Genomic DNA, 26,933 nt, shown 5'->3' with positions numbered 1-26,933 from the left:
AACTTGTTTCTCTACATCAGGCGTCTCCAACCCTGGTCCTGAAGAGCTACTGGGTCTTCCGATTTTGTTTCAACCGACCTCTCAGTTACCGAACTGCACCAATTATTGGCTCAATTAGTCAAGATTAACAATTTTTCCAGATCTTTAGCCATTTCTGATGTAAAGACACTTAGAAAACCTGCAGGATCAGAGCTCCCCAGGACCAGGGTTAAAGATCCCTCCACTACACTGTCCCACCCTCCAGTGGGGGAGAAATGGTACACAACCATCCAATTAAAAATCATTAAAAACTTTACCATCTCTTACTTATGAACAAACACAAGCATCCCCAGGGAAAAATTAATTTTACTTTTTCACCGATAATGGAACTTGACATGGAATCATACAGCTGTGCACCAAAATTAAAAGACAAAGTTTGTGTCTGGGTCATCGATATTGTCAGAGGTTCAAACAACTGTTTGAGAGAGAGAATAGATTTTTACTTGTTAATGGGACTTACGTCAGCTCAGTATTAAATATTAGTACAGATTAAGTCAAATTGATCTGTAACTTGTACAAAAGGTAAAAACAATGTGGCAGTGAAATGGTAAATTTCTACTGGACAATCATAAAATACAACATGGTATTGACTATAAAGACACTCCGTACGTCAAAGCCTGTGGTCAGTATGATACCTACCTGTATATCATAACGCACATCATATCCGTATGGTGGCCATCTTAGGTCACTGGTCAAAGGGTGCCATTAGATCCCCACCCCCAGTGATGTGCTACAACAGGTGACTGCCAATCACCAGGGTTAATAAGGGCCAACGAAAATGTCACTAAATTTTTAAATAGGGAAGATTATGGGTTACAGCCAAGTGACTGATGAGAAAAGGATTCCCCAATTGCAGAATAGCTACAGTAGCTGTCAGTAAGCGATCTGGATTTTTGAGGTTTTTTTTCTTCTTGTTCGTCTGTTGGGTACGAAGACACCAAAGGTGACTCACTTTCATAGCGAATGCTGAAGAGCACTATGAAATAGCCTCATTTGAAATCAAACCTGCCATTGTGTAAACCGGTGTCTGGAATGTTACAGATAATGTTTATTGTATGTTGCTGCAACACCTTGAAAGCCTGCTGTCTATAAATGAGGAGCTCTATTCTGTTGATGAGATTGATCTTTGGTGTGTGTCCACCAAAGCAACGTTGATTTGTCAATTATTTTTTGGAAATTAAATGCAACATCTATCAATTAAAACACACACATTTTTAAGTTCTCTGGCAGACAAGTTACATTAAATCAGACAAATACTGTAAAGTACCGCATTTATCATGTGTGTTTATGACTACCCGCACTAAAGATAATATTATCAGGCATATAAAAGATATCTACATTTACACGGACCTAAAATGTACAAGCAGTACTCTGAGAAAAGAGCCGCCATATTTTCTTAATCTCTTGATCTACAGTCTCCACCTCACATCTTGTAAAATAAGCAATGCTTACTGGTGTCAATTGTGCCCTCCCTTCCTCCATCCCTTTCCCCAGGCAACTAAACAACCCCTTGTCCGTTTACAAGACACTCCCACTACACAAGTCTATGTGGCAATGATGCAGACAGAAAACTCATCTTTTACTTGACATTTCCTAACAGAGGCTATCCAGCAGAAGTTATCAGCAGTTTCCTCACTCACAGTCCTCACCTGCTCCTACACTGCAGCATCCCCACCAAAGAATTTCAGAGAGGCTACAGTTTGAATGGCCACCTCGTCTCTATACACAGCATCACAGCATCCGTTTTCAAAAAATTCACCGCACAACAGTATTATTGTAGAGGGGAGATCCATTTATTTGTTTTGGAAAGCAGACTAGCAGTACTGAGAGCAAATGACATCACTTTCTAACAAGAGCTCAGTTCATTAACCTTAAAATAAACAGAAACAAACAAACCATGGGTAGAGGCTGGGGTTAAAACTGGTGCCATACAGTATGTTATGGTAGAGATTCCAAATCGATTAGTCATTCTACTGATAGCCTTGATCAATACAAACTCCAGGATTTTCAAATCCTACCAGTAAAGATGCCAACTGTAGTTTGTACCGGTCCAATACTACACTGAACAAAAATATAAACGCAAAAAAGATCCCAGAAATTTTCCATAAGCACAAAAAGCTTATTTCTCACAAATTTTGTGCACAAATTTGTTTACATCCCTGTTAGTGAGCATTTCTCCTTTGCCAAGACAATCTATCCACCTAACAGGTGTGGCATATCAAGAAGGTGATTAGACAGCATGATCTTTACACAGGTGCACCTTGTGCTGGGGACAATAAAAGGCCACTCTAAAATGTGCAGTTTTGTCACACAACACAATGCCACAGATGTCTCAAGTTTTGAGGGAGCGTGCAATTGGCATGCTGACTGCAGAATGTCCACCAGAGCTGTTGCCAGAGAACTGAATGTTCATTTTTCTACATTAAACTTATTTTAGAGAATTTGTCAGTACGTCCAACCGGCCTCACAACCGCAGACCACGTGTAATCACGCCAGCCCAGGACCTCCACATCCGGCTTCTTCACCTGCAGGATCATCCGAGACCAGCCACCTGGACAGTTGATGAAACTGTGGGTTTGTACAACCGAAGAATTTCTGCACAAACTGTCAGAAACAGTCTCAGGGAAGCTCACCTGCGTGCTCGTCGTCCTCAACAGGGTCTTGACCTGACTGCAGTTCGGCATCGTAACCCACTTCAGTGGGCAAATGGTCACCTTCGACGGCCAGTGACATGCTGTTGAAGTGTGCTCTTCAAGGATGAATCCCGGTTTCAACTGTGCTAGGCAGATGGCAGACAGCATGCCATTCATCTGCCGCAATCACCTCATGGTTAAGCATGATAATGCATGGGCCCATGTTGCAAAGATCTGTACACAATTCCCGGAAGCTGAAAATGTCCCAGTTCTTCCATGGCCTGCATACTCACCAGACATGTCACCCATTGAGCATGTTTGGGATGCTCTGGATCGACGTGTATGACAGCGTGTTCCAGTTTCCGCCAATATCCAGCAACTTCGCACAGCCATTGAAGAGGAGTGGGACAACATTCCACAGGCCACACTCAACAGCCTGATCAACGTTATGCGAAGGAGATGTGTCGTGCTGCATGAGGCAAATGGTGGTCACATCAGATACTGACTGGTTTTCTGATCCATGCCCCTACCTTTTTTTTTTTTTTTTTTTTTTTTTTTTTTTTAAGGTAGCTGTGACTAACAGATGCATATCTGTATTCCCAGTCATGTGAAATCCATAGATTAGGGCCTAATGAATTCATTTCAATTGACTGATTTCCTTATATGAACTATAACTCAGTAAAATCTTTGAAATTGTTGCATATTCTGTTCATATTTTTGTTCAGTACAGATGGTATTCTGGATAGATTGTTTCCAGAGTCGCTGATCATACCAGTGGACAAGCAGTTTTACAGAATACTGTATATAGTTTATTAAATTCAAATTAATCTTCACAATTTTATTTATTTTTTGGCCTGGCACTACTCCAAAGGCAAGACATTCTTATTTTACACAAAAATCCTACTTCAGAATACATGATTTAAACAAGTAACATATAAGGTTAACCTTTATATACAAGTACAGCACATAAAGCAAGTGAATACTAACATTAAATATTCTGTAAACACTTGGGATTCAAATTTAACAGGAAAATACAGCAGTGTAGAGCTCAAAGTAAAAAGTTGCCATGTAGGCTCTACGGTACGGTAAATGACCACGACTGGAGTTATGCGTCCCAAGCCGTAGGCGAGGACGCTAACGAAAGTCAAGGTCATCTACCACGCGGTAGAGCCTGCATCGAGAGGGCTCTATCGCCATAAGAAAACAATTTATTTCTTTATTTGCTCTTTAAAAAAAACTTTAATACCTACATTTACCTTGGACTTCTGATATTTCACCAGGTAACATTCTGCCGAGAAAATAGTCCCTAACATAATTAGAATAGAAAAACGACATACATGTAGAGAAAACATTATTATTATTATTATTATTATTATTATTATTATTATTATTATTATTATTGCTAACATATTTATTATTGAGGTCTTACTCTTATTATAATTTATCTGGACATGCACAATTGTTGAACAGTCCGTGTAGTATTGATTCTGACTCGATTGTAGGCGGGGCATCATTCAGGCAGGCAGGGAGTGGATTGGCTGGTGCGGAAAACACTGAAACAGAGTTGGGAGTGTGACTGGCTGGTTTTGACAAAACGTGTTGTTTGGATCCAGCCTATGACAGAATTGGGGCCCAGTCGTGTCTTCCCTCTTATTTGCTGTTGCTGCAGTAGCTATGATGTGAGTTCTCATTACAGTGTCTTGTCACAGACATGATTTTGCTAGCCTCTAGACCAGCGTCATAAAGTATGTTTAAGTAGCTTTTTATGTTATCAGATTAGACTGTTAAGGAAAAAAAGGCGGTTTGTGTTTACAGAATATTTGATTTTAAAATGCAATTCACAGTTAAGCACTTCTACATTCCAGCGGGCATTTATGCAAAATAAAAGCCAGCTAGATCTGAAAGCTGATTGGCTGTTCACACACAATAGTTTTCTAAATGTTAATAATGCAAATGAAAGTTTTCACTTCCTTTCAATCAATGGACAGGTGGTATTGAAAGGTATTAGGCTAAAGGCAGAGAAAAAAAAAACCTGGGACCTCTCACACAAAAGCATGGCGCCGATACCGCTACAATACATTAATGAATGCATACATACATAAAAAATAAAATAAAATAAATAAAAATATGCGCATGTATATTCATTTATGTACTTGTTTAATTTAGTATAGCAGCTACGCTATCCCTTTAATCCTCTAAAATCGCACCAATCTCTACCAACACATTACGCTCCATCGGCAAAGCAGTGCGAGTCGCTGCACCCACATCAGACCCTTTTTTTTTTTTTTAAGAAGGAGCCTGTTTGAAATAGGTTCCCATCTCAATTAGGCCTTTTTTTTTTTTTAAACAGACAGGACCACTTTAGATGGAAAATATTAATTCCAACCCTTTAGATTTTTGCACGGGGGTATGTTAATTAGGTACCCACTTTATTTGCATAACATTCCTCATACTGTCGGAACTGGGTTTGTGCGACTGTTCTCATCCTTCCTGGATCTGGGATTTTCGACCGGAGAAGTCTGGATAGTCAGGGTAAATGAGTCTGGAATATGGAATGAGATATTTTACTATGACTCTGTGCTGGAGGAAGTGACTTACCAACAGTCCATTCGACACAGACAGGAAGTACCGCAGTAGAATAAAACAAAACCAAAATAGAGTAAACTGTTTATGAGTTTATTTTTAACAGAAAAAACATTGCACTCTGCCTTCATTTGAGGTCATTGTGCCAGAGTATTTCTGCAATATTGGGTTATTCCAGCAAATCATGGAGGGAACCTCATGTGACCTTCCCTGTAAACTTCTGGGAGATATTCCCTTCTCGTGACAATAGCAGCTCGAGCTGGACACCCGTGGCAGGGAAAAACAAAATAATAATAATAAAAAAAAAACCAAACACTTAATGTGTTTTGGGTTGAGAGTTTACAGCCCACCTCTAAAAACAACAACAACCAAAAAAGTTGTGCTCTCATGTTTATAAACACTATAACACTATTTTCAATAAATGTTATTCACAACACAATGTATTACAGTACTTTTTAAATGCCTGACACTTTACTGATGCATGCACTGAACCAATATTTACAGGTCCAAATGAGATCGCTGCCCTGTGCTGACCGAGAAGAAAACCTATTCACTAACAATGTTGCCACAGTTTCTTTTACCTACAATGCACCAGCAGTAAGCTGCTGCAAGTTGTTAAAATGTTGCCAAAACGTTTTCAAAATAACAGATTTAATATTTTCAGCATACTTATATTAATCTAGAGTTATTTTTTATTAGATTATGTCTTCTTGTATTTTTTTTTTTACACATTAATTGAGAATCAGTCTCAACTAATATAAATCTCGCGAAAGCATACATTCAAGCAACGGGTAGTAAGTATGCTTCGACTCGTCTTAATTCTAACCCAGTCCATTTCACCTGTTAAATAATAAAACTAATATTTTTAATAACATTTTGAATAATTCATATCCAATTAAATGCTATTTGTCGGCAATTCATGCAGAAAACCAGTTGCAGTCCATTTCTTGCATCCATGGGTTTTGTAACCATGTTAACATATGTTGGGTTTTTTTCTCCTATAGTAAAACAAGGAGTCCTTAATTGCTTTAGAAAAACATTTCAAATGATTTAATTATAAACTGAGTATTATTGCCTTGGGGCCTACCACCTAGTCATGAGGCCTGAGCGACTAGCACACAGTGGACATAACCATTCGATTAGAATACACACAAAAAATAAAAAACGTTACAATAAATAAATATAATACATTGAAACATATTTGCATATAACTGAGACACAGTATGTGCAATATACCCATTTTACTGTATTGCATATTCCACAATTTAGTAGCCAAGGAGACCTGTCCTGATAAAGTGCAGCACGTTCAACAGGCATCTTGATGAACTCCGCCTGCACACAATCCAAAAAAGAAAACGTGCTGCAAACACTGAAAACAAACACACTAAACTGAAACTATTACCTTCAATTGCATATCAAACACATTAACTGTTCACCTAACGAGCTTTTTACTGGAAAGGTGCTCAACATGTAGATTAGACATTAACTACGACTAAACAAAGTAAAGACCGCACTATTTGTGGCAAATGCAAATGCATATGCAAAAAAAAAAAAAAAAAAAAAAAAAAAAAAATCTTATGATTTGTTGGAATAACAAGTACTTTATTTAAGAAATTGCGTTGCTCAGTACTACATAACATGTTATGTCATTTGAAACAAGTTTTACTGGAAGTCACTTCCATTATCCGATCTAGGAATTCCAACGCTTCCATTTATTGTTTATGTATGTCATAAATCAGCTGTATTATTTTCTATGAGTTAACTTAAATGTATTATTATTATTATTATTATTATACACTTTGGTTTGTTGTACGTACAAATCTAAACAATGAATCTTAATGTCACTCCATTGATTTTCCTATCCTAACAGTAATATTTCTTGTATTCCTTGGCATGTTTTTATAGCATCGTTTGCTTGTTCGTCTTGTGTAAGATCATTATAAGCTCTGCGTAATGGTGCTCTGTTTTTATAACGGTGCGTGTCAGTTTGGGATACTTTTCTCCTCTCTTGAGTTGCATACCTGTCTCTGGGGTCGATCCAGCTGGTTTGCTTGGTGTTGTGGTCGATATAAAACACTTTACCATCATAATCCCTCGCTTCTTCCCAGCCATCCGGTAACGGCAGCTGTCCATTCCCCTTTCTAGGCATGATCAGTTTCTAAAAACTCCTCCATATGTACAGAAAACACACACGAAAACCTCTATCTACAATCTTCAATACATGGCCATTCTTCGCTCACTCCAGTCCTCCATCTTAGCTCTTAGCAGCAGCCTGGATAGACCTGACTATTCCCAGCCAGCACCTCATTAGCATGTCGTTAGCATAAATCTATTTGCATGCACATTCCTCAGTGCAACATTCCACAGGGTTAACCCCTGCAAGGCAGCAATGTTGACAACTAACTTGTAGTTCCAGTTTCAGCATAAAGCCATACCCTCGAGTCTTAAAAAGATTAAAAAAAAAAAAAAAAAAAAAAAAAACAGATATAAAAATAATGGATTATTATCTGTCTGTAAATAAATAAATAAATAAATACAATTGCTGGTTTATTAATCAAGACTTTGAGTAATTTTCATTCTTATCAGTTTTCTGTCAGCAATGCAGATACTATTCGGTGTTGCAATATACCACCCCCCAGAGATAACCACAGTCTCGTGCCCAGTCTCTTCACTGCACAGATAACCGTGTACTATTTAAAGAGAAACGCTTCTATTTAAACATATCAGGAGGTGTTATGTTAAACTTTGTTGCGGGTTGAATCTGGTGCAAGTTACATGTGTACCAACAGCCAGCCCGCCTATTCTCTCTTGTTTTCTTTGTTTAATTAACAGCGTTCGCTTGTAAATGTATAATTGACACCTGTTGTATCAATAAAATAATATTCCTATCACTGTAATTTGTGTTTATACTCTCTGTAATAAAACCTACTAAGCTCAATCACAAATATACCTACGCTGCTACAGCTTTAAAAAAAAAAAAACTTACCTGTGTGTTGCTCTTTTTACACTGTTTACATTGGGTTTCTAGGCTGAAAAAAAAGAAAAAGAAAAGGTTTTTATTTTTTATTTATTTAAACATAATTCTGCCTGCCGATTTCTCCACTTGCATATTAATATTCGGTATTCCAGGTGAAACTGACATGACAATAACCTGCATGTCCAATAAAATTGATGCCTGTATGTACACTACATGTTTTAACTGCATTCCTGTATTTCAACTTGGTTTAAGTCACTCCATCTTTCTTGAGGCCTGGATAATGATTTGTATCTATTTATTGAGATAACTAGCATTGAAAGTTAATTACATCCAAGATTATAGTTTGAAAAAATGTAATATGTAATGATATTTTTGATAAGTTTAGTTCTTATAAGGATACGATTTTGTCACGGATGCCACGAAAATCGTGAATCTGAGTAAAAGTCCGTGAAATCTTGGAAATGGATGTAAACATTTAAAATGCAGTGTGTCATGCATTGAAAATACAAACATGCGAGTATCTGTAAATTGGTCGTGTAGCACGCAGCATTTACGTGTAGCTATGTAGATCAGCGAATGAGATTTGTAATTTGTAGCTGAGCAAGCATGTAAATGAACAGATCGTATGTTAATGTAAACTCTCGGTTGTGATCTTCACATACAGCGTTTGTTAATTTATTTTTTAAAACAAAAAAATGAGTTTGCATCTTCAAAAAATATTAATGAAATTTCTTGAAACTTTTTTTCATACATGTACCCAAGTAGTCTGTTAAATAAATATAAATACTCACTTTCTCTAAAACTAAACATTGAACATATTTTTTATTTACTGCAAACTGTAGATAAAACGAGAAGTTTATGGTGAAAGGCTTTGTAGGTTTGGGGTGAAAGGACCTTTAACTAGGTTTTGTACTCTAAAGTAACATTTAAACTTGCCAGCAGTCAAAAACAAGAGTCTTTATATTATTGTATTTGTGTACTATTTAAAAGCTATTGAGTATGTTGATGTACATTATTTGGTGGCCTTTCCGTGACATTTCCGTGAATTCTCTTTTTTTTTTTATCCGCAACTCGCCCAGTGACAAAAACCACCGTGACAAAATCGTATCCTCTACAGGACCAACATTCATAATATTTCAATCCTAGAACGCATGCCACCCAGTGGACAGATGGGGTAAATCCCCACCCCCAGTTCCATTTCACAATCCTCAGCCCCAATTCACCAAAACTATCCTTAAACATGCTCGGCAACAACACAAAATACCAATAGGTCACAGATGTAACCCCAGGTCCATGACAGAGAAGACGACCAACAACCAATATTTTTGGGTGCAGTATATCAAAGCCTTCGCGAGGGAGCATGAGCGGACAGCAGTTGCAACCTCAAGGACCCTTGTGCCTAATAAAGGCATAGAGGGATCTACCAGATTGAGTCGTTAGAACATGGTTAGTGTATGCGTTGTAGCCCAGCTAGCTGCAGTACAAATATCAGTCAATGAGGCACCTCTAAAGAGGGCCCATGGCATAGCCACTCCTCTGGTAGAGTACGCAGCCACCCTTTCAGTTGCTGGCAAAGGTTTGCAAATCAGATTCTCCTGGACCACCTGGGGGCCACCAGGAGAACTGTCACCTCTGTCACACACCAGCATCAACATCCTCAATAGTCCTACCACTGAGCCCAGCAGCCAGAGGGCACTGAGAAAAGCTGTAGGATCTGCCCTGATAGAGAAACACACCCGCTAAACTCCACCTCTATAGCTCCCGCAAAATGAGAAATATACAGGGTTTCCTGCTCCAGAGCCAGGAGGAGAAACTGCAGGTTCTTCTGGGGGAGAGAGGGAGCAATGATAGCTGCATAATCTTTAACATCCTGTCATAGAGCCAGAGTCCCACTGTAAGATGTGCTCAATATAACCGTGTTGTATCTGTTCTAATGTATGTTGGTGTATTGTGTTGTAGCTTTGGCAATACCTGTTCTGCTTGTCATGCCAATAGAGCATTTGAACTTGAAATTGTACTTGAGAGAGAGAGAGAGAGAGAGAGAGAGAGAGAGAGAGAGAGAGAGAGAGAGAGAGAGAGAGATGCTTTCCAGAACCTTTCAATTAAAATATAATATGGTATTTTGCTGAACTAATATAACAAAATATGGGTGACTATTACTTTATATAAATTATCATGTTATGCACATATGTAAGAATTGGCTTTTTGTGGTAATGTACTTTTTTTATTTCAAATAGCATATATCTATAATTGTTTGTGCGATTTATTTTAATTGCAAATATATATATATATATATATATATATATATATATATATATATATATATATATATATATATATATATATATATCCTGCCCACTATTACAGTTTTGTTACAGGATACATTAGTTTGTCTCTAATGTATTCACAATTTTAGATATAGACTGCCCCTGTTCTCAATGTCCCAAATTCTGGGAAACGTTGCTTTCAGATAACATCTAAAATTTTGGGTCAATTTGGTTTTCAGATAACGTCCCAAAGTCTGGGACACTTTGGTTTTCAGATAACGTCCCAAATTATGGTACGCTCTGCTGTTCCGAATTCAACCCAGTTTTTGGGATGTGCCGCTGTGACAGAGATCGAATGAGTCTTGGTGTTAGATCTCCCTCCCGACCTGCGATGGCACTGTGTAAAGGGAACAGAGTACCCTGGACTAAATGACATGATTGCCCTGCACAATAGGAAGTTAGTGTTGCTGTAATTTGTTTGTGGAAGTGGGTTTATTGTGTGTCTTTTTGGTGCTGATTTGTGTGATTGAATTATTGTTTACAGACGGACGCTCAGGTGAGACATGCTGCCTGCTAGGCTTGGTTGAGGGGAAGGGCAGCAAGTGATTTAAAAACATCCGCGGGAGATGGCTTGAGACGATTACAACGCCATGCCAGAGGGGGTTGGCGTATATCCAGGAGGAAAGGGTCAGCTCTGCAGGAACAACAGCTGAAACTGCAAGTGGTGCTTGCGAAGGCAATGCCCAGCCAAGGCCATATGAAGCAGGAGTCGACATCGTATGACTACCGGCTCATAAGTAGGTTAGTTTAGGGGATAGTGATCCAATGTGGATATATATAGCGAGGGTTACGTAGTGTAGCCGATTCCTGTAGCAGGACGCCTCGTTTTTATAAGCCTAGCGCTCGACCTGTGTGGCAACTTTTATTAGTAGTTTTTGTACTGTGTTTAATTTTGCCTTTTGTACAGCTTGCTGTATGTGTCCTCTGTGCGTTACCATGGCTAGTAACATCACATGACCACCTTTACTTTCTTTCTGTTTTTGTATGAATAAATCCTGCACGCCTGTGCTGGCATTTTCAACTCCATTCCCAGTTGTCTCTCTGCATTGCTTAAACAGCGGAAAACCAACACATGTGACACGAGCATCCGGTCACACCAGGATTAGGTGGAAGTCGGCCATCTAGAAAAGGGGCGGAGCTGCGGTACCCGAACTCAATTACCTGGATGGGAAACAGCGTGACATCCGCGGATTGGAGGAGCGGATGCGCCCGTTAACCAGGAGGTCATGAGGGACCATATAAATAGGGGTCGTAGTGAAAGTATCTGTACCTTTGTAAATGGTTAGAACAACCTAAAAGGAGAACTGGTGATAAAAACGTGAGTGTTGTGTTTGTTCGTTTGTCTTGTAAACTGTTTTTTGTTTGTTTGTTTGTTTTCTAAGACTACTAACATGATCTGGAGCTGTAGCCGAAGGCCAGCACTTCCCTTACCACAACCAATTGTATTTCGCACCACAAGCACTAAAATCACTCACTAAAAGAACTGTGTCTGTGTTTTGTGTTACATGTGGATGTTAAAAGAACAGGAATTTTTGTTACAGGTCAAACCCGAGGATTATAACTAAAGTGATACACGCTGCTGCGACACTTTACAACATTATTATTTACTGTTGTTTGCCATTAGGCTCAAGACATTACCCAATCAATAAACACCCTTGCACCTGGATACCGTTGTCTGTCTGTTTCTTCTGCACTGCTGTATTGTCTTCACCTGCACACACTGACAACTCAGTTTCTAGCTCATGCTCAGTTTACTATAAAAATGTACACCAGAACTGGATCATGAATTAATTTAAGAGTAACCCTTAGTGCACAAATCAAAGTTAATGTATTTGTGGCTCTACCCAGAATTGCAAATACTATGGAAAAAATACATACATTGTAAACTATTAATAATTACATCTAGTCAGAGATTACAGACATTCTTGTGCAAAGTACAAATAATATATTAAATGTGCCTCTCAACCATTAACTGTATAATCCTTCCCACTTGGACATATTTCCACTGGCCATAAAAGGGTTAACTGCAAGTGATAAGATGACACAAGTTAATTGTATTATCTGTATGACCTACGTGATGCCTTGTGGCAAAGTGGTTAACAGTGTGCAGGTGCAGGAATGCAGCAGTGATCAATGAACAGACAGACAACAATAATCCAGGTGCAATGGTATTTTATTAGTAAATCCAATGGTCTGAAGACACAAATGCTGCAAACAATAACAATGCTAACAGGAAATACAGTGGTGTGTATTGCTCTGTTTTAATCCACGAGGTTGGTCCCGAAATAATAACAGTCCCGTTCCCAAACACCCACACGAAACACATTTTCCCTATTACCTGATATCTCATTCTTAATTAAATACCAGGTGGTAGTAACTAACGCAACAAACATATACAGAACAGTACATGTATAATTTGAAATCAAACAAGACCAATTTATGTGTTTCTCAATTTCTTTTCATTATTGTGTGAGAGTAACTGTTATTTTCCTTTCACAAAACAAAAATGCACACTTTTTTTGGGTCATTTTATTTTGTCTATAACCCCCTATTAATTTGAATCCTGGGGCAGATTTAATCTAAATTCGGTCGGCTGCTTTAACTTAGACGGTATACGTGCTGTTATTAAAACAAACATGTACAAGGCCTTGCAATTTCTTGGTGTTAACACAACAATTCTATAAGCATTTCTTATTCATCATTTTTTACGCTCCTGAGACTATCCATTATTATTATAAAACGTAAAAGCAATCTAGCCTATAGCCTACCACAACAACAACAAAGGGTTTGGATACTTCTACATATGTATGCTTCAAAATACACAAATATCTGCACGAGAGGGTTTAATTGTTGCATTACAAAATACTGTAAGAACAATTCTATAATTGATAATTTAGAGTTTATCTAGGTTGATTATATTCTTATTAAAAATATTTAATTAACATGTTACAAAATGGAGGATTTACTATGAACACACACACACGCTAGACACAAGGAATATTTCATCAATAGTAGTCTTTATTAAGTACATAGATATTAAACAGAAATAACAAAAGTCAGAAAGTCAATCTCTTAGAAACAGAAGCTCTCGGCAGGCCAATGAAATAGACGAGTTGCTCACTCACACACACCCCCACAGCACTCGGCAGCAGCGCGCAGTCTGTGACCTATCTAGTAGCTTGCTAATACACACACACGCACACACGTTTGCATTTCTGTATTTGTGGGGACTTCTAATTGACTCTCACTATATTTTTATTATTTCTAACTCCAGTCAGACAAAACTCCACACAGGGTGAAAATCAACAACAAACCTTTTTTTTTTTTTTAAGCCATTTTTAGTTCTTAAAAACATGTTTCACAAATTGGGGACATCCCAACAATGTAGTTTTTTCAGGAGTTACTATCTTTATGGGGACAGTCTCACATTTTTTCTGCACATTGATAGTAATACCTACACACACATACAGCCTAAACTGAAATGGTGCAGACAATCTTAGAATATATCACATTAAGCTTACTAACGGTATACGGTTTAAGGATATAGCACATTTACTTTTAAAAATAAATTGTTCATACAACAATATGAGGTAGATTACTTATAGTTACTTCATCAAGGTGCACTAAAAGTTGTTTCACATGCAACGTGTGCGAACTAAACAATTAATAGTTCAATTCTATGTGAATGTGTTAAAATTCATTAATTTAGTTCCATGAAAGGAAAATGCAACTGGAATTATACTCAGCGGTTCTATGAAGCTTAGATTTTTGGCCGGCTGGTTTGGAACTGAGTCTGATCAACAAACAGCTGCAACAAAGTCTTCAATCCCGATAGGATCAACAACAGCACCCATCCACTCTGTCGTCTTTATTGAATATTTAGCTACACAGGTAACAGGGCACAGTCTGTTTTGGATACTGCCTCTATGAATTTTATGACAGTCCTCCAGCCGGGCCTCAATCTCGTCGCTTGTGGTCGCTTGCTTTCTCTTCTTGGGTCCTGATCTCAGGCAGAGTCTCGGAATTTGCTACTACTTTTAGTAGAGTGACAGCACCTAGTTTAGGAATTGATGTGGAGTGCACAATATTTAGTTTTGCTTGGATATTTATAGTCTTTTCACTCTACTAAGTAGCTATATGCATGAGGTAATTTCTGTCTCCTGCCACTTAAAACTCACAGTCCTTTGATGTTTAATGTCCTCATCCACTTGGGACATAGATGCTTTATGTTTTCCTTGCGTCAAACAGGTTGTTTTTACAGTTGTGAATTATCTGTACATATTTCAACTGTCCTTTCAGCCTAATCCAGTACAGAAGCCACCTAGCCCTGGTCACCCAGTTCAGTATGTCTACCAGGAAAGAGGTTCTTTTTCTTCAAGACACAGATTAGTTGGTCCAGTTACATTTCTAATACACTTTCAGGTATTAATTTCATATTCAGGGAATATGCACCACAATACCAAGCATTTGTGCAGTTCCAGCACTTTTCTTTTATTTCAATGAAAGTTGGTCTGATTCGTGGAAATTATACCTTCAGTTCCTTCCTAAAAGGCGAAACATCCCTGCGTTATATCTCGCCTCTCATTCTGAGGCACCTTAAATTACAGGAATTGTTTTATTTGATGCTGTGTGAGAGAAACTGCAAACTGGGAAGCCTTACAATTTCTGCAGCTTCTCAGAACACATATCAGCTTTAGCATTTGATTGAATCTGGACTACAGGGGTTGCCGTTGTGCGGTGACCCGAGGAACCCACCCATGATTTTGGACCCTGTATAGAGACCCCTAGCACACAGAGCATTCCGATGTGGGAACAGTTACTTCCAGATCATTGCAATCTGCGTAAGTTACTTGAGGAGTTCAAGGATGTTTCTTCTGACTTGCCCGGCAGGACTAATCTTGTTAAATATGACATTATCACTCCCCCAGGTACCATGGTTCGGTTTGTGGCATTTACATTGCTGTTTTACCTTTTCTTTGGCTTCCACATTCTTTTTTTCAGGGGGGATGCCAGCTGGTTATTATTATTTGGCATTCCCCCCCTCCCCCGCTTTACAAGGGAACAGCACACTATTTCATATACTGATTCATAACTCCTACATATTAATATTAATAACTCGCAGATCATTTATATAAGACTTAATTTACCCATTAGCATCAAGACTTTCATGTGGTGCAGCACCATTCTTTTTCAAGTTTGTAAGTGGGAGTTATAAACCATTATATGAAGTAGCGTGTTGTACAATGTAAAGGAGTATTTATGAGTATTTATGACAGCTCTGCTGTCTGAAGTTTCAAATTCACTATCATAGCATTTTAATAAAGTTTACAAACTCTAGTATAAAACATTTTCCTGACATATATAGAATCATATATCATTGATAAAGCAGCTAAAGTTTATATTGAGCATGTTTTACATGATTTTGATCTTAATAAATCTTAACTAATGTAACAAATTCTGATGGGGAGGTATTGGGGATTTCTAAGCAATATACAGATAAGCGTGACGTCTTTGTCATAGCTGATATAAATGTGTATAAGTGCTCGAAAAATTTATTTTTTCAAAAACGTTTTTTGTCCATACTTGATTAAAATGTGATACATATAGAAATTCTTAAATTATCCTGTGGCCATACATTAATTTTTATATAGAAATGATACCCATATATACAGTGTAATCTTTTGAATAGTTAATACAAGCATGTAAATCGCATTGCCCCAAACCTTTAATTATTTTTCCTAAGAGATGTGTCTATTATATTACATACGAAACATATTTGGCATTGTCTGTTGAGGCAAGGCACTTTAAGGCCAGCGTTTATTAACTAATATATACAGGTGCGGGTGAGGGTATTTTCATGTTGGATGCAAGTGTGTAAAACGCATTGCCCCAAAACATTCCTTATTTTTTCTAAGATATATGTGACCACATTAAAAAAAAAAAAAAAATTAAATTACGTGAGGCAACACGCTCATCAAGTATAAATGACACGCTATACACACCTTTGGTGATGTCATTATAATACTGAAAATAAATCATTCATTTGCATTGCTCCAGACTTTTAAGGATTTTTTTGAAGACACATTTGTCTACACAAAAATGATCAATGTTATGAGGCAAGATGCTCTTCTTTGATAAAACAGCCTTAATTAAAAACCGTATATTGCCTAAAGGGAAATATAGATTACTGATCCATCCCATGTGAAAAATGCTTACTCCAAACGTTGGCTGCTTTTTCAAACCAATATAATTTTATAATATATGTGGCGAAATTAATTTATACTACAAAAGCCAGACTATTATTAAAAAGGCGACAGTAGAGAATTTGAGGTTTCATACAGCAGTGCTGTCGCGAAGAGTTCAGAGTTCCGCTAGTTTACCACAGACCTAGCTGACTAAGTTTAAGTAAAAATGTGGAGTTTAAATACGAAAATTTGAGTTTCAAAGTATAAATGTCTACTTTTTATTTTCTTTTTCACATAGCCCTGGGAGTTGTGGCCGGTGGTGGTATTCTGATGCCACTAGCGTAGCCAAGTTGTGGTCATTTGCCCCAGGTCGCCCCGTCAGGATTGAGTAATGCAATTTTTTTTTTTTTTTTTTTTGCCAGGTGTTCATTCTTATTGGCTGGATATAGGCTAAAACCCGCCAAACAGTTACCGTAAAATAAGAAAATACTAGTAACAAAATGAGAAGACTTCGCAGTTATATTTGGACAACCCCCACAAGACTGTTTTAACCTTGAAATTACCACATCGAAGTCACCGGAGCGTCTCTTGTTTTGAGAAGCCGTGGCAGCAGGCCACCCGTAGACCAAGATTCTCCATTTTCGATCACTTGCAAAATGTAGCTCTGTGCTGCTGCTGGTAGTTGGGCAGCGAAAATGTCTTATATGAGATTACGAACCACAGCACCCCAATTTAATTGAAAACACCGTCACTGAAATTATTTTTAGAGACTGATTTTATTGTTTTATTTGTGTTTAGATTTGCATTTTACCTGTACAGGCCCATGTACAGTTTTCAAAATTCCTTTGGCATTCCTTTATGAATTATCAATATTTTTAGCAGCAGTTTTTGCAACCGGTGTTTTTGTTCAATGCCACGCGCTCGGCTCTAGTCTAATAAATAAAAAGCGTTATTTAAACCAATGATTATTATTTCCAATGTCGATGTGTTTTGAGAAAAAAAAAAAGTAACTTATACAGTTAGTTAAATAATAATCTATATTCACAACTAACTAGAGACGGTACGTGCATTGTTTTATAAACGTTTAAACTCTAGGCATTGACATCTAGGCACCACATAAAGCTTGCCCAGAAATAGTGTTTGCATTATTAAAGAACTGAAACTGTTACAAGATCGTGGCATTTGAGATGCAATAATCTCTAATTTAATATCTAAACATTATAGTAAAGGAAATGTTTCATACAATTAAATAGGGAAGTGTGTGCACAACTGAAACATAACAAGAATAAGACTGTATTAATAAAGTCCAAACATGGCAATGCATTTATTCAAAGTAGTATACAGCATGCATTGAACAACCTCAACGAAACTACACTTACACGTAGCACTGTATACATAAAAAAAAAAATGGCTGCATTAATATTTTGCCCCAGTGGCAAAAAAATCCTGGCTACACTAGTGGGTGGTGCAGTCTATAACAAGCCACGTCTCACTTTGTCTCCCGCTCAATACTTCCACTTGCCAGCTCTGACCTTAACATTCGTATACTAATTGGAAAGTATTTTCTTCTCAGCGTCAACGAAGAGCAGTTTAAATAGGAATTACAGTAGTAAACAAATTAAGTTAAAAACACATTACAGTTTAACAACACCGCATTATACATTCACCTATACCTGCATTTTTCAATGTAAGTTCCTCTCTTACTTGGGGCTCCTGGGATTTGTAGTCGTTTAGCTGAACACGTTTAGCGGAACACAGGTCTGCCTGCACATTAAACTACATTTCCTATAAGTCATATAATGCATTTCCTATAAAAGCTTTGTCATGCTCTGCCAGCGCGGGAGAAAGGGGAAGTTATTGCTGTTCACTGAGGGTTAAGCATTACTGCCTGGAGAATTTGAAATGAGCGACGATAAGTTCAATACTACTGCTCTGCAAAACGGGTAATTTCAATTTCAAATACATGCAAATATTTGGTCTATCAGTGTCTACTGTAACCGATGGTAGCGTAGTACTCCTGGTACCGAATGCATTCAGCATCAACGCTGCTGTGTTCCAAAAGTTAACTAAAGAGTTGTTTTTTCATACTGTTACGTATTTGGAAGGGCTATTTATGACAAGGATAACAACATTGCTTAGGCAAACAAATACATAGTTTAAGATGCTGGTAGGCAAGTTATGCATAACAAGATACAGCAGAGACGCACAAGGAACAGTACAAAAAAAGCATTTTCACGTTTGCTTAAGTATAGTTGCTGTTTTAAAATGTTTGACTTCATTCTGCTAAGTTTATGCCTTCACACTACTGTAGTGCTGTGGTTTTACAAGGGACAGCTAATTGACCCCAAATACTTACCAGTTAAAGTTAGGGCTGTAAATACGCCTGAATGTTACTATTCTTTTAGAAAGCGAAGTGTTTTAATTTTAGAATTCAATTCAGGTAATGACAATGTAGCAAATGTTAAATTTACTTCGGGTTCGTTGTAGTTAAGTGTGTGTGTGTGTGTGTGTGTGTGTGTGTGTGTGTGTGATAAGCTAACCAGTGTCTAACTTAACTGGATTTTCAAAACGATCAGAAACGTGCATTACTTAGGCTAAACCTGCAAAGTATAACCACAAAAGAAACTGCTTAATGGCTATCTGGGCCATTATCTAGCCATAGCCTTAGGATGTGCTGCACGTTTTTATTTTAATCCTGTGTTTTTTTTTAGTTTTATTTTAATATAAAAGCAGATCAAACAGTACCATCTGGTGGAGAAAAGGCAATATGCATACCCCCTTACTCTGTCACACAGCAGTTTTTTTTAGTCTTGACATTTTGCTTGTATTTTGATATTGGAGTGCCTGTGGGAGCTGACTTAAACAGTGGGTTCTAAGAACATAACTGCTGGCCATAACCTTTTCTACAAAAGCAAAGCTGTGCCTGTTGATTCTTTGATAATCGCTAAAAAGTAATCACACTTTCTGAAACTAAAGAGAAACTCTCACAGGCATCCCAGGATCTTAAAAACAAAACGCGAAATGAGTATCTTTTAAAATAACAACAAAAAACATCCTCATGAATCTTTCAACAATTTCTATTGACAAAACAGGAACATTTATGCCACAGTGAAGTCCACTACACTCCAAGAACATAACCTATTATATAAAAAGACTACATATTCTAGAAAAAAAATTACAAATGATTTAAGGGCCTTGGCCCATCAAACAATTTCTCTTGCTCTGATTGTGACAGTCTGATACCAAGTATAGTGGATATAACAAGGTCGAAGGCATGATCAGTATATTTTTAAACGCTAGTGCCATTTGATAATGACTGTACCGTGTGATAGTTGACCGCAGCGGGAGTTATGCTTCCCGAGCTGTAGGTCAGCTATCACACGGTAGAGCCATCATTGAGAGGGCACTGTCTATCAGAATATATATACAGTGCCTTGCAAAAGTATTCAGACCCCTGACCAATTACTCAATTACAAATGGTACATTGAAATTTCGTTCTGTTTGATAGTTTATTTTAAAACACTGAAACTCAAAATCAATTATTGTAAGGTGACATTGGTTTTATGTTGGGAAATATTTTTAAGAAAACTAAACTAAAATATCTTGCTTGTATAAGTATTCAACCCCCACACATTAATATTTGGTAGAGCCACCTTTTCGCTGCAATAACAGCTTTAAGTCTTTTGGGGTGAGTATGTACCAGCTTTCCACACAGTGTTGGAGTGATTCTGGCCCATTCTTCTTGGCAGATTTGCTCCAGGTTGTTCAGGTTGGTTGGACGACGCTTGTGGACCGCAGTTTTCAAATATTGCCACAGATTCTCAATGGGATTGAGATCAGGACTTTGACTGGGCCACTGTAGGACATTCACCTTTTTGTTCTTGAGCCACTCCAGTGTTGCTTTGGCCTTGTGCTTGGGATCATTGCCCTGCTGAAAGGTGAATTTCTTCCCAAGCTTCAGTTTTTTAGCAGACTGAAGCTGATTCTCTTGCAGTATTTTCCTGTATTTTGCTCCATCCATTCTTCCTTCAATTGTAACAAGATGCCCAGTCCCTGCTGATGAGAAGCATCCCCACAGGATGATGCTGCCACCACTGTAGGGATGGTATGTCTTGAGGTATGGGTAGTGTTAGGTTTGCGCCACACATAGCTCTTTGACTTTTGCCCAAAAAGCTCTATCTTGGTCTCATCTGACCACAAAACCTTTTCCCACATCGCAGCTGGGTCACTCTCATGCTTTCTGGCAAACTCCAGACATGCTTTCAGATGGTACTTTTTGAGTAATGGCTTCTTTCTCACCACCCTCCCATACAGGCCAGTGTTATGCAGGGCTCTTGATATGGTTGACTGGTGCACTGTTACCCAACTCCCAGCCACTGAACTCTGTAGCTCCTTCAAAGTGATTGTTGGCCTCTCTGTGGCTTCACTCACAAGTCTCCTTGTTTGAGCGCTGAGTTCTGAGGGACGGCCTTTTCTTGGCAGTGCCTGGGTGGTGTGATGCAGCTTCCACTTCCTGATTATTGATCCAACTGTGCTTACTGGGATATCCAAAAACTTGGATATTATTTTGTACCCTTTCCCTAATCTATGCATTTGTATTACTTTATCTCTAACTTCTGTTGAATGCTCTTTGGTCTTCATTTTCCTTCAGATTCACAGCCTCACCAATGATCCTTCAACAGTGGGGTTTTAATGGTTCACAGGTGGAGACCAATGGTAACGTAATTGTGTCCTTGTTTGGGCAATTTCTTTCATCGGTGCAAACTGGGAGCTTCCACAGCACAGGGTTTGAATACTTATGCAAGCAAGATATTTCATTTTTTTATTTTTCTTAAATATTTCCCAACATAAAACCAATGTCACCTTACAATAATTGATTCTGTATGTATGTATGTGTGTGTGTATATATATATATATATATATATATTATATATATATATATATATATATATATATATATATATATATATATATATATATATATATATATATATATATATAGATCTATCTATATCTATATGCTGTATCTAGCTATCTATATAGCTGTAAAAGTTTGTATGGTTGCTTTTATAATGTTCCCCAGTGTTCTGAAAAAAAGGACATTATTTCTAAGACACTAAAAAAAAAAAAAAAAAAAAGTAGATTTTTAGTGAATTTTTTATAGGAAGAGTCAACTACAGCCAAAAAACACCTAGTCCTATTTTTGAAAGCATTCTTACTTTACAGCATTTTTTTCACACCTGCCTAAAACTTTTGCATAGTACTGTGTGTATATATATATATATATATATATATATATATATATATATATATATATATATATAATATATATATATATATATATATATATATATATATATATCTATATATATATATATATATATCCGACTTCTGAAAGGAAACAGAACACCGAGGCTAAAATCGTACCAGACTCTGAACTTTGCTGACGTCGTCAAACACCTTTCTGCCGGAAAGACGTTTTGGTTTCAAGAAAATAGTCCTAAACATTTTTTAAATAAAAAAAAAAAAAAAGGGTGGCATACATAAAAAAGGGGAACACATTTTTTTTTAAACTTAGTAAATCAATTTAAATGTATTAACTTGTTAGAGTTTTGACCCTGTCAGGACCAAGCATTTTTCAGTGAGATGCTCCCCTAGGACTCCCCTAGGACCAGGTGTTTTTTGGCTGTAGTTGACTCTTCCTGTAAAAATTCACAAAATCATCTACTTCTTTTTTACAGTAGTACCTTAGAAATGATTTCCTTTTTTTCAGAACACTGGGGAACATTATAAAGTAAGAAACCATACAAACTTTTAGCTATATATATATATATATATATATATATATATATATATATATATATATATATATATATATATATATATATGTTTGTGTGTGTTTGTGTGTGTGTGTGTGTATATATATATATATAATATATATATACAGTGCCTTGCAAAAGTATTCAGACCCCTGACCAATTCTCTCATATTACTGAATTACAAATGGTACATTGAAATTTTGTTCTGTTTGATATTTTATTTTTTAACACTGAAACTCAGAATCAATTATTGTAAGGTGACATTGGTTTTATGTTGGGAAATATTTAAGAAAAATAAAAAACTGAAATATCTTGCTTGCATAAGTATTCAACCCCTGTGCTGTGGAAGCTCCCAATTTGCACCGATGAAACAAATTGCCCAAACGAGGACACATTGACCTTATCATTGGCCTCCACCTGTGAACCATTAAAGTTGCTGTCACATTTTCTGGATAAAAACCCCACTGTTGAAGGATCATTGGTAAGGCTGTGAATCTGAAGGAAAATGAAGACCAAAGAGCATTCTACAGAAGTTAGAGATAAAGTAATACAAATGCATAGATTAGGGAAAGGGTACAAAATTATATCCAAGTGTTTGGATATCCCAGTAAGCACAATGATCCCAAGCACAAAAGCAACATTGGAGTGGCTCAAGAACAAAAACGTGAATGTCTTACAGTGGCCCAGTCAAAGTCCTGATCTCAATCCCATTGAGAATCTGTGGCACTATTTGAAAATTGCGGTCCACAAGCGTCGTCCAACCAACCTGAACAACCTGGAGCAAATCTGCCAAGAAGAATGGGCCAAAATCACTCGGACACTGTGTGCAAAGCTGGTACATACTTACCCCAAAAGACTTAAAGCTGTTATTGCAGCGAAAAAGGTGGCTCTACCAAGTATTAATGTGTGGGGGTTGAATACTTATGCAAGCAAGATATTTCAGTTATTTATTTTTCTTAAATATTTCCCAGCATAACCAATGTCACCTTACAATAATTGATTTTGAGTTTCAGTGTTTTAAAATAAAATATCGAACAGAACGAAATTTCAATGTACCATTTGTAATTCAGTAATATGAGAGAATTGGTCAGGGGTCTGAATACTTTTACAAGGCACTGTGTGTGTGTGTGTGTGTGTATTTTCTGTATTCTGCTTAGATACATGAATAAAGTGTTATTTTATGACCCAAGGGACCTTACAATACTTTCTCACAGTTTTGTTGAAAATGATGTTTGGGCAAATTACAAGACATTGTTTCACCTGAGTGATTGCAGTGACATAATACACATTTATTATAAGGGTCTTTTGTAAGCAATAATGGACACTACTCTCTGTTATTTTCTCAAAATAAATATTTATAAATAGAGTAAGTTCTTAATACCATTATCAGTTATAAGGAAAAAAACATGCCTGATACATTTAATTCATGAAATAGTGTCTGCTGTATATACCCGTTTCTTGATATTCATAAATGTTGTAAAAACATACATATATTAAAACACGAGCCAGAATACATGTCCTAATATAATTATAAGTCAAATATATCAGATTTACAGTGTTTACCATTTTTTTAAATTTGCTCTAAACAGTTCCTTTTGATTTTTTTTGTTTCCGCTTTTCTTTCTGCCGGGCTGCTGTCTCCTTGCTTTAGACACTAAATGCTCCTCTCGGTGACATCACATGAAAAAAAAAAAAAAAACTTAGTCAACGTCAGTGACTCACCTTTGCAGTGAAATGTGTTTCAAGCCTGTACTGCAAACTACGGTGGCCCTGTAAGTCATCAAAACAAAGTGCTTTTTTTTTTTATCGTGTTTACACAATAGTGGTCCTAGAAGCTCACTTCAGAATGATTGTGTTAGCACGATCCCAGTCCCTAAAGGGTTAAACCCCTAGTTATTATGTGAATGTTGCCTGAGAAATGAACAGAGCAATTACTCAACAGTCCTTGTACGATGGAGTCTGAACTGCTTGTTATTGGAGCGTCATTTGAGCTGACACGGAGTGGATTGGCTGATGCGGTAGTGACAGGAACAGGATTCACTGCGTCTTGTATTTGTGTCTTGTATGGAGGATCGAGCAGAGGATAGTATTGTAGATCAATTGTGTTTTTGTTGAACATTTGTTGTCCAATAGCTGCAAATTGGATTATTAAGATGCCTGCTCTGATAGAGGTGTTGCTTTTGATAAGAGATTGGTTGCTTTCATCGATGCAAAGTATTGGTTGGCTGGTTTTGGTGGATAATAAAAATAATTTGGACCAATTGTCTTTGTTTTGTACTTGCTGTCCAATAGATGTGAACTAAGCTTAACAATTTAGCAGGTCAAAAAGAAAAAAACCAGCACGTGCATGGATTGGTTTTAAACTTGATTCACAGTTGGTGCTGAGACGTTCTTGCGGGCATCTACTGTCTGTTAGAGCCCGCTAGAATTGGAAGCTGATTGGCTGATGGTACTGAATCGTTTTCTAATCATAAATATTAAATACACTTACAGTAAAGTAATATCTTGTATTTGAACAATGTTCTGAATAAATAGATGTAACCGTGATACCTTAACTGTGCCTTATTGTTTTTTTTTTATATTGCAGAGTACATCAGTTGTCTTTTGTTCACTTGTTATTGACATGCCCTTCATCTTGTGTCTTGATGAATAAGACATCTAAAAGCATTCCACTGTAGCTGTACATTGTTGTGTAGTTCAATGTTGTTTTTTTTGTGCCCAACATTCCAGTCTTTAAGAAATATCCCAAATTAGCCCACTTATAGTTTACCCAGCTTCAATGGCAGCTTGAAAAGGTAATTCAGCCCACCTGTTGTGTGTGTGTGTGTGTGTGTGTGTGTGTGTGTGTTGTATATATATATATTATATATATATATATATATATATATATATATATATATATATTATAATTATTGGTATTAAATATCAGAATTAATAACAGTAAAACAAGCTGCACTTTGAATTTATTGGGGCCATAATATTCATTCTGCTGACTGGTTCAGTTTGGACACTCGATTCAAGAAAAAAGTGGCATGCTGCTTTTGAGCATACATATTCTAACCGCTTTCACGAAAGCACACATTACTAGTTAAAAAACAGAACTACTGTGTTTTGATTTACTAGTGTTCTCCCAACTCATATTAACCAATGATGCGTCATTCCCGTGGCGTAGTGCTGGGAGGTGTATAGTAAAAAGAATGGCAACAATAATACATCATAATGAGTTGATGAGACAGAATTGAGTTGACAGAACGGGCCAGCTGACGTGGAGCAGGTTGGTGAATGGGTTGTAGATCAGATGTGCTTGTGACGGACACCGGCAGGAATGATGGCGGGTACGGAGGCAACTTTTGCTTTAAGTTTATTAAATCTGGAGCAGCATTGCGGCAAAATGGGTTGGGCAGCACAGGAATTGCCGTCAATGCTGTCGGTTACACAGCATCTTGCTGTGAGCTGTGCTTTGAGCAATTGAGGAACCCTTGACTGTCGTTTTAGTTTTGTAATGCACTAATAAGTGATTATATTCGATTGCTATTGTAAGGTAAACCAAGAATAGTTCGAATCTGCTGAAGCCAGTTGATGTTTTATCTTACACTTGAATTCCTGGTAGTGAAACTGAAATTCTGAATAAACTGTTTGTTAAAGCAAACTGAGATATTGTTTTAGGTAATACATTAATTTTAAAAGATGTATTTTTACATTGTTTGCGCTTCCTCTTTTATTGAGCTGTCATTCATCTCTTCAGAAATATTGTCTTGCATATGTTAGGGATGGGAATTTTAAACTTAACCCTATAAACTCTAAAGAAGCGGTTAAACATTGAATAATATGCTAGACGTATAAATCTGTCGTGGCAAATTTCAACAAACATTTTTTAATGTATTAGTTTTAGTGATTTTTATCCTGTACAGTAGTTCACCACGTGTCTATCCGACTTCTGTGGTGCCAGAGTAAGGGTGGCTATTATAAAAAGGAAGGAGTTTGGCAGTTGCCTCCCAAGTAGTTTTTCTGATTGATGCAACAGAAAGATTGACGCTGGGACGGCTTTTGGTCGATCTGGTGCTTTAGTGGCACACTCTGTTCGTGCTGTAGTAAGCATGGTATGGTATCCAGTCCATGTGGTAAGGTCAATGACAAGCATTTTTTTCTGACGTTTGTTTATATATATATATATATATATATATATATATATATATATATATATATATATATATATATATATAATATATATATATATATATATATAATAAATAAATAAATAAATGGCATTTCTAACAAAGGAATGAGGTGAAGCAATGTTTCGAGGTATTTTGAGGAACCGGATGAAAGAACCGTGGTATGTAAATAATTATTCCAAACTAATTTGGCGT

At 37.1% G+C, this 26,933-nt stretch overlaps 2 protein-coding genes across 2 annotated transcripts in view; one reads left to right on the top strand and one right to left on the bottom strand.

Moving 5' to 3' along the window:
- LOC121297405 (protein WWC2-like) overlaps nucleotides 1-7,603 on the bottom strand; it is a 70,279-nt gene extending 62,676 nt beyond the window's left edge. The window contains exon 1 of the mRNA XM_041223725.1: nucleotides 7,277-7,603. Coding sequence (XP_041079659.1) covers nucleotides 7,277-7,404 — 128 coding nt within the window. The 5' untranslated portion in view covers nucleotides 7,405-7,603. The remainder of the gene's footprint in view (nucleotides 1-7,276) is intronic.
- Nucleotides 7,604-18,550: 10,947 nt separating this feature from the next.
- dctd (dCMP deaminase) overlaps nucleotides 18,551-26,933 on the top strand; it is a 58,216-nt gene continuing 49,833 nt past the window's right edge. Inside the window, exon 1 of the mRNA XM_041223713.1 lies at nucleotides 18,551-18,687. Within this exon, the coding sequence (XP_041079647.1) occupies nucleotides 18,647-18,687 (41 nt within the window). The 5' untranslated portion in view covers nucleotides 18,551-18,646. The remainder of the gene's footprint in view (nucleotides 18,688-26,933) is intronic.

This window comes from Polyodon spathula, chromosome 2 (assembly GCF_017654505.1).
Source record: "Polyodon spathula isolate WHYD16114869_AA chromosome 2, ASM1765450v1, whole genome shotgun sequence".
Lineage (NCBI taxonomy): Eukaryota > Metazoa > Chordata > Actinopteri > Acipenseriformes > Polyodontidae > Polyodon > Polyodon spathula.
Note: the sequence above shows the minus strand (reverse complement) of the source record. Positions and strands in the feature narration are given on the sequence as shown.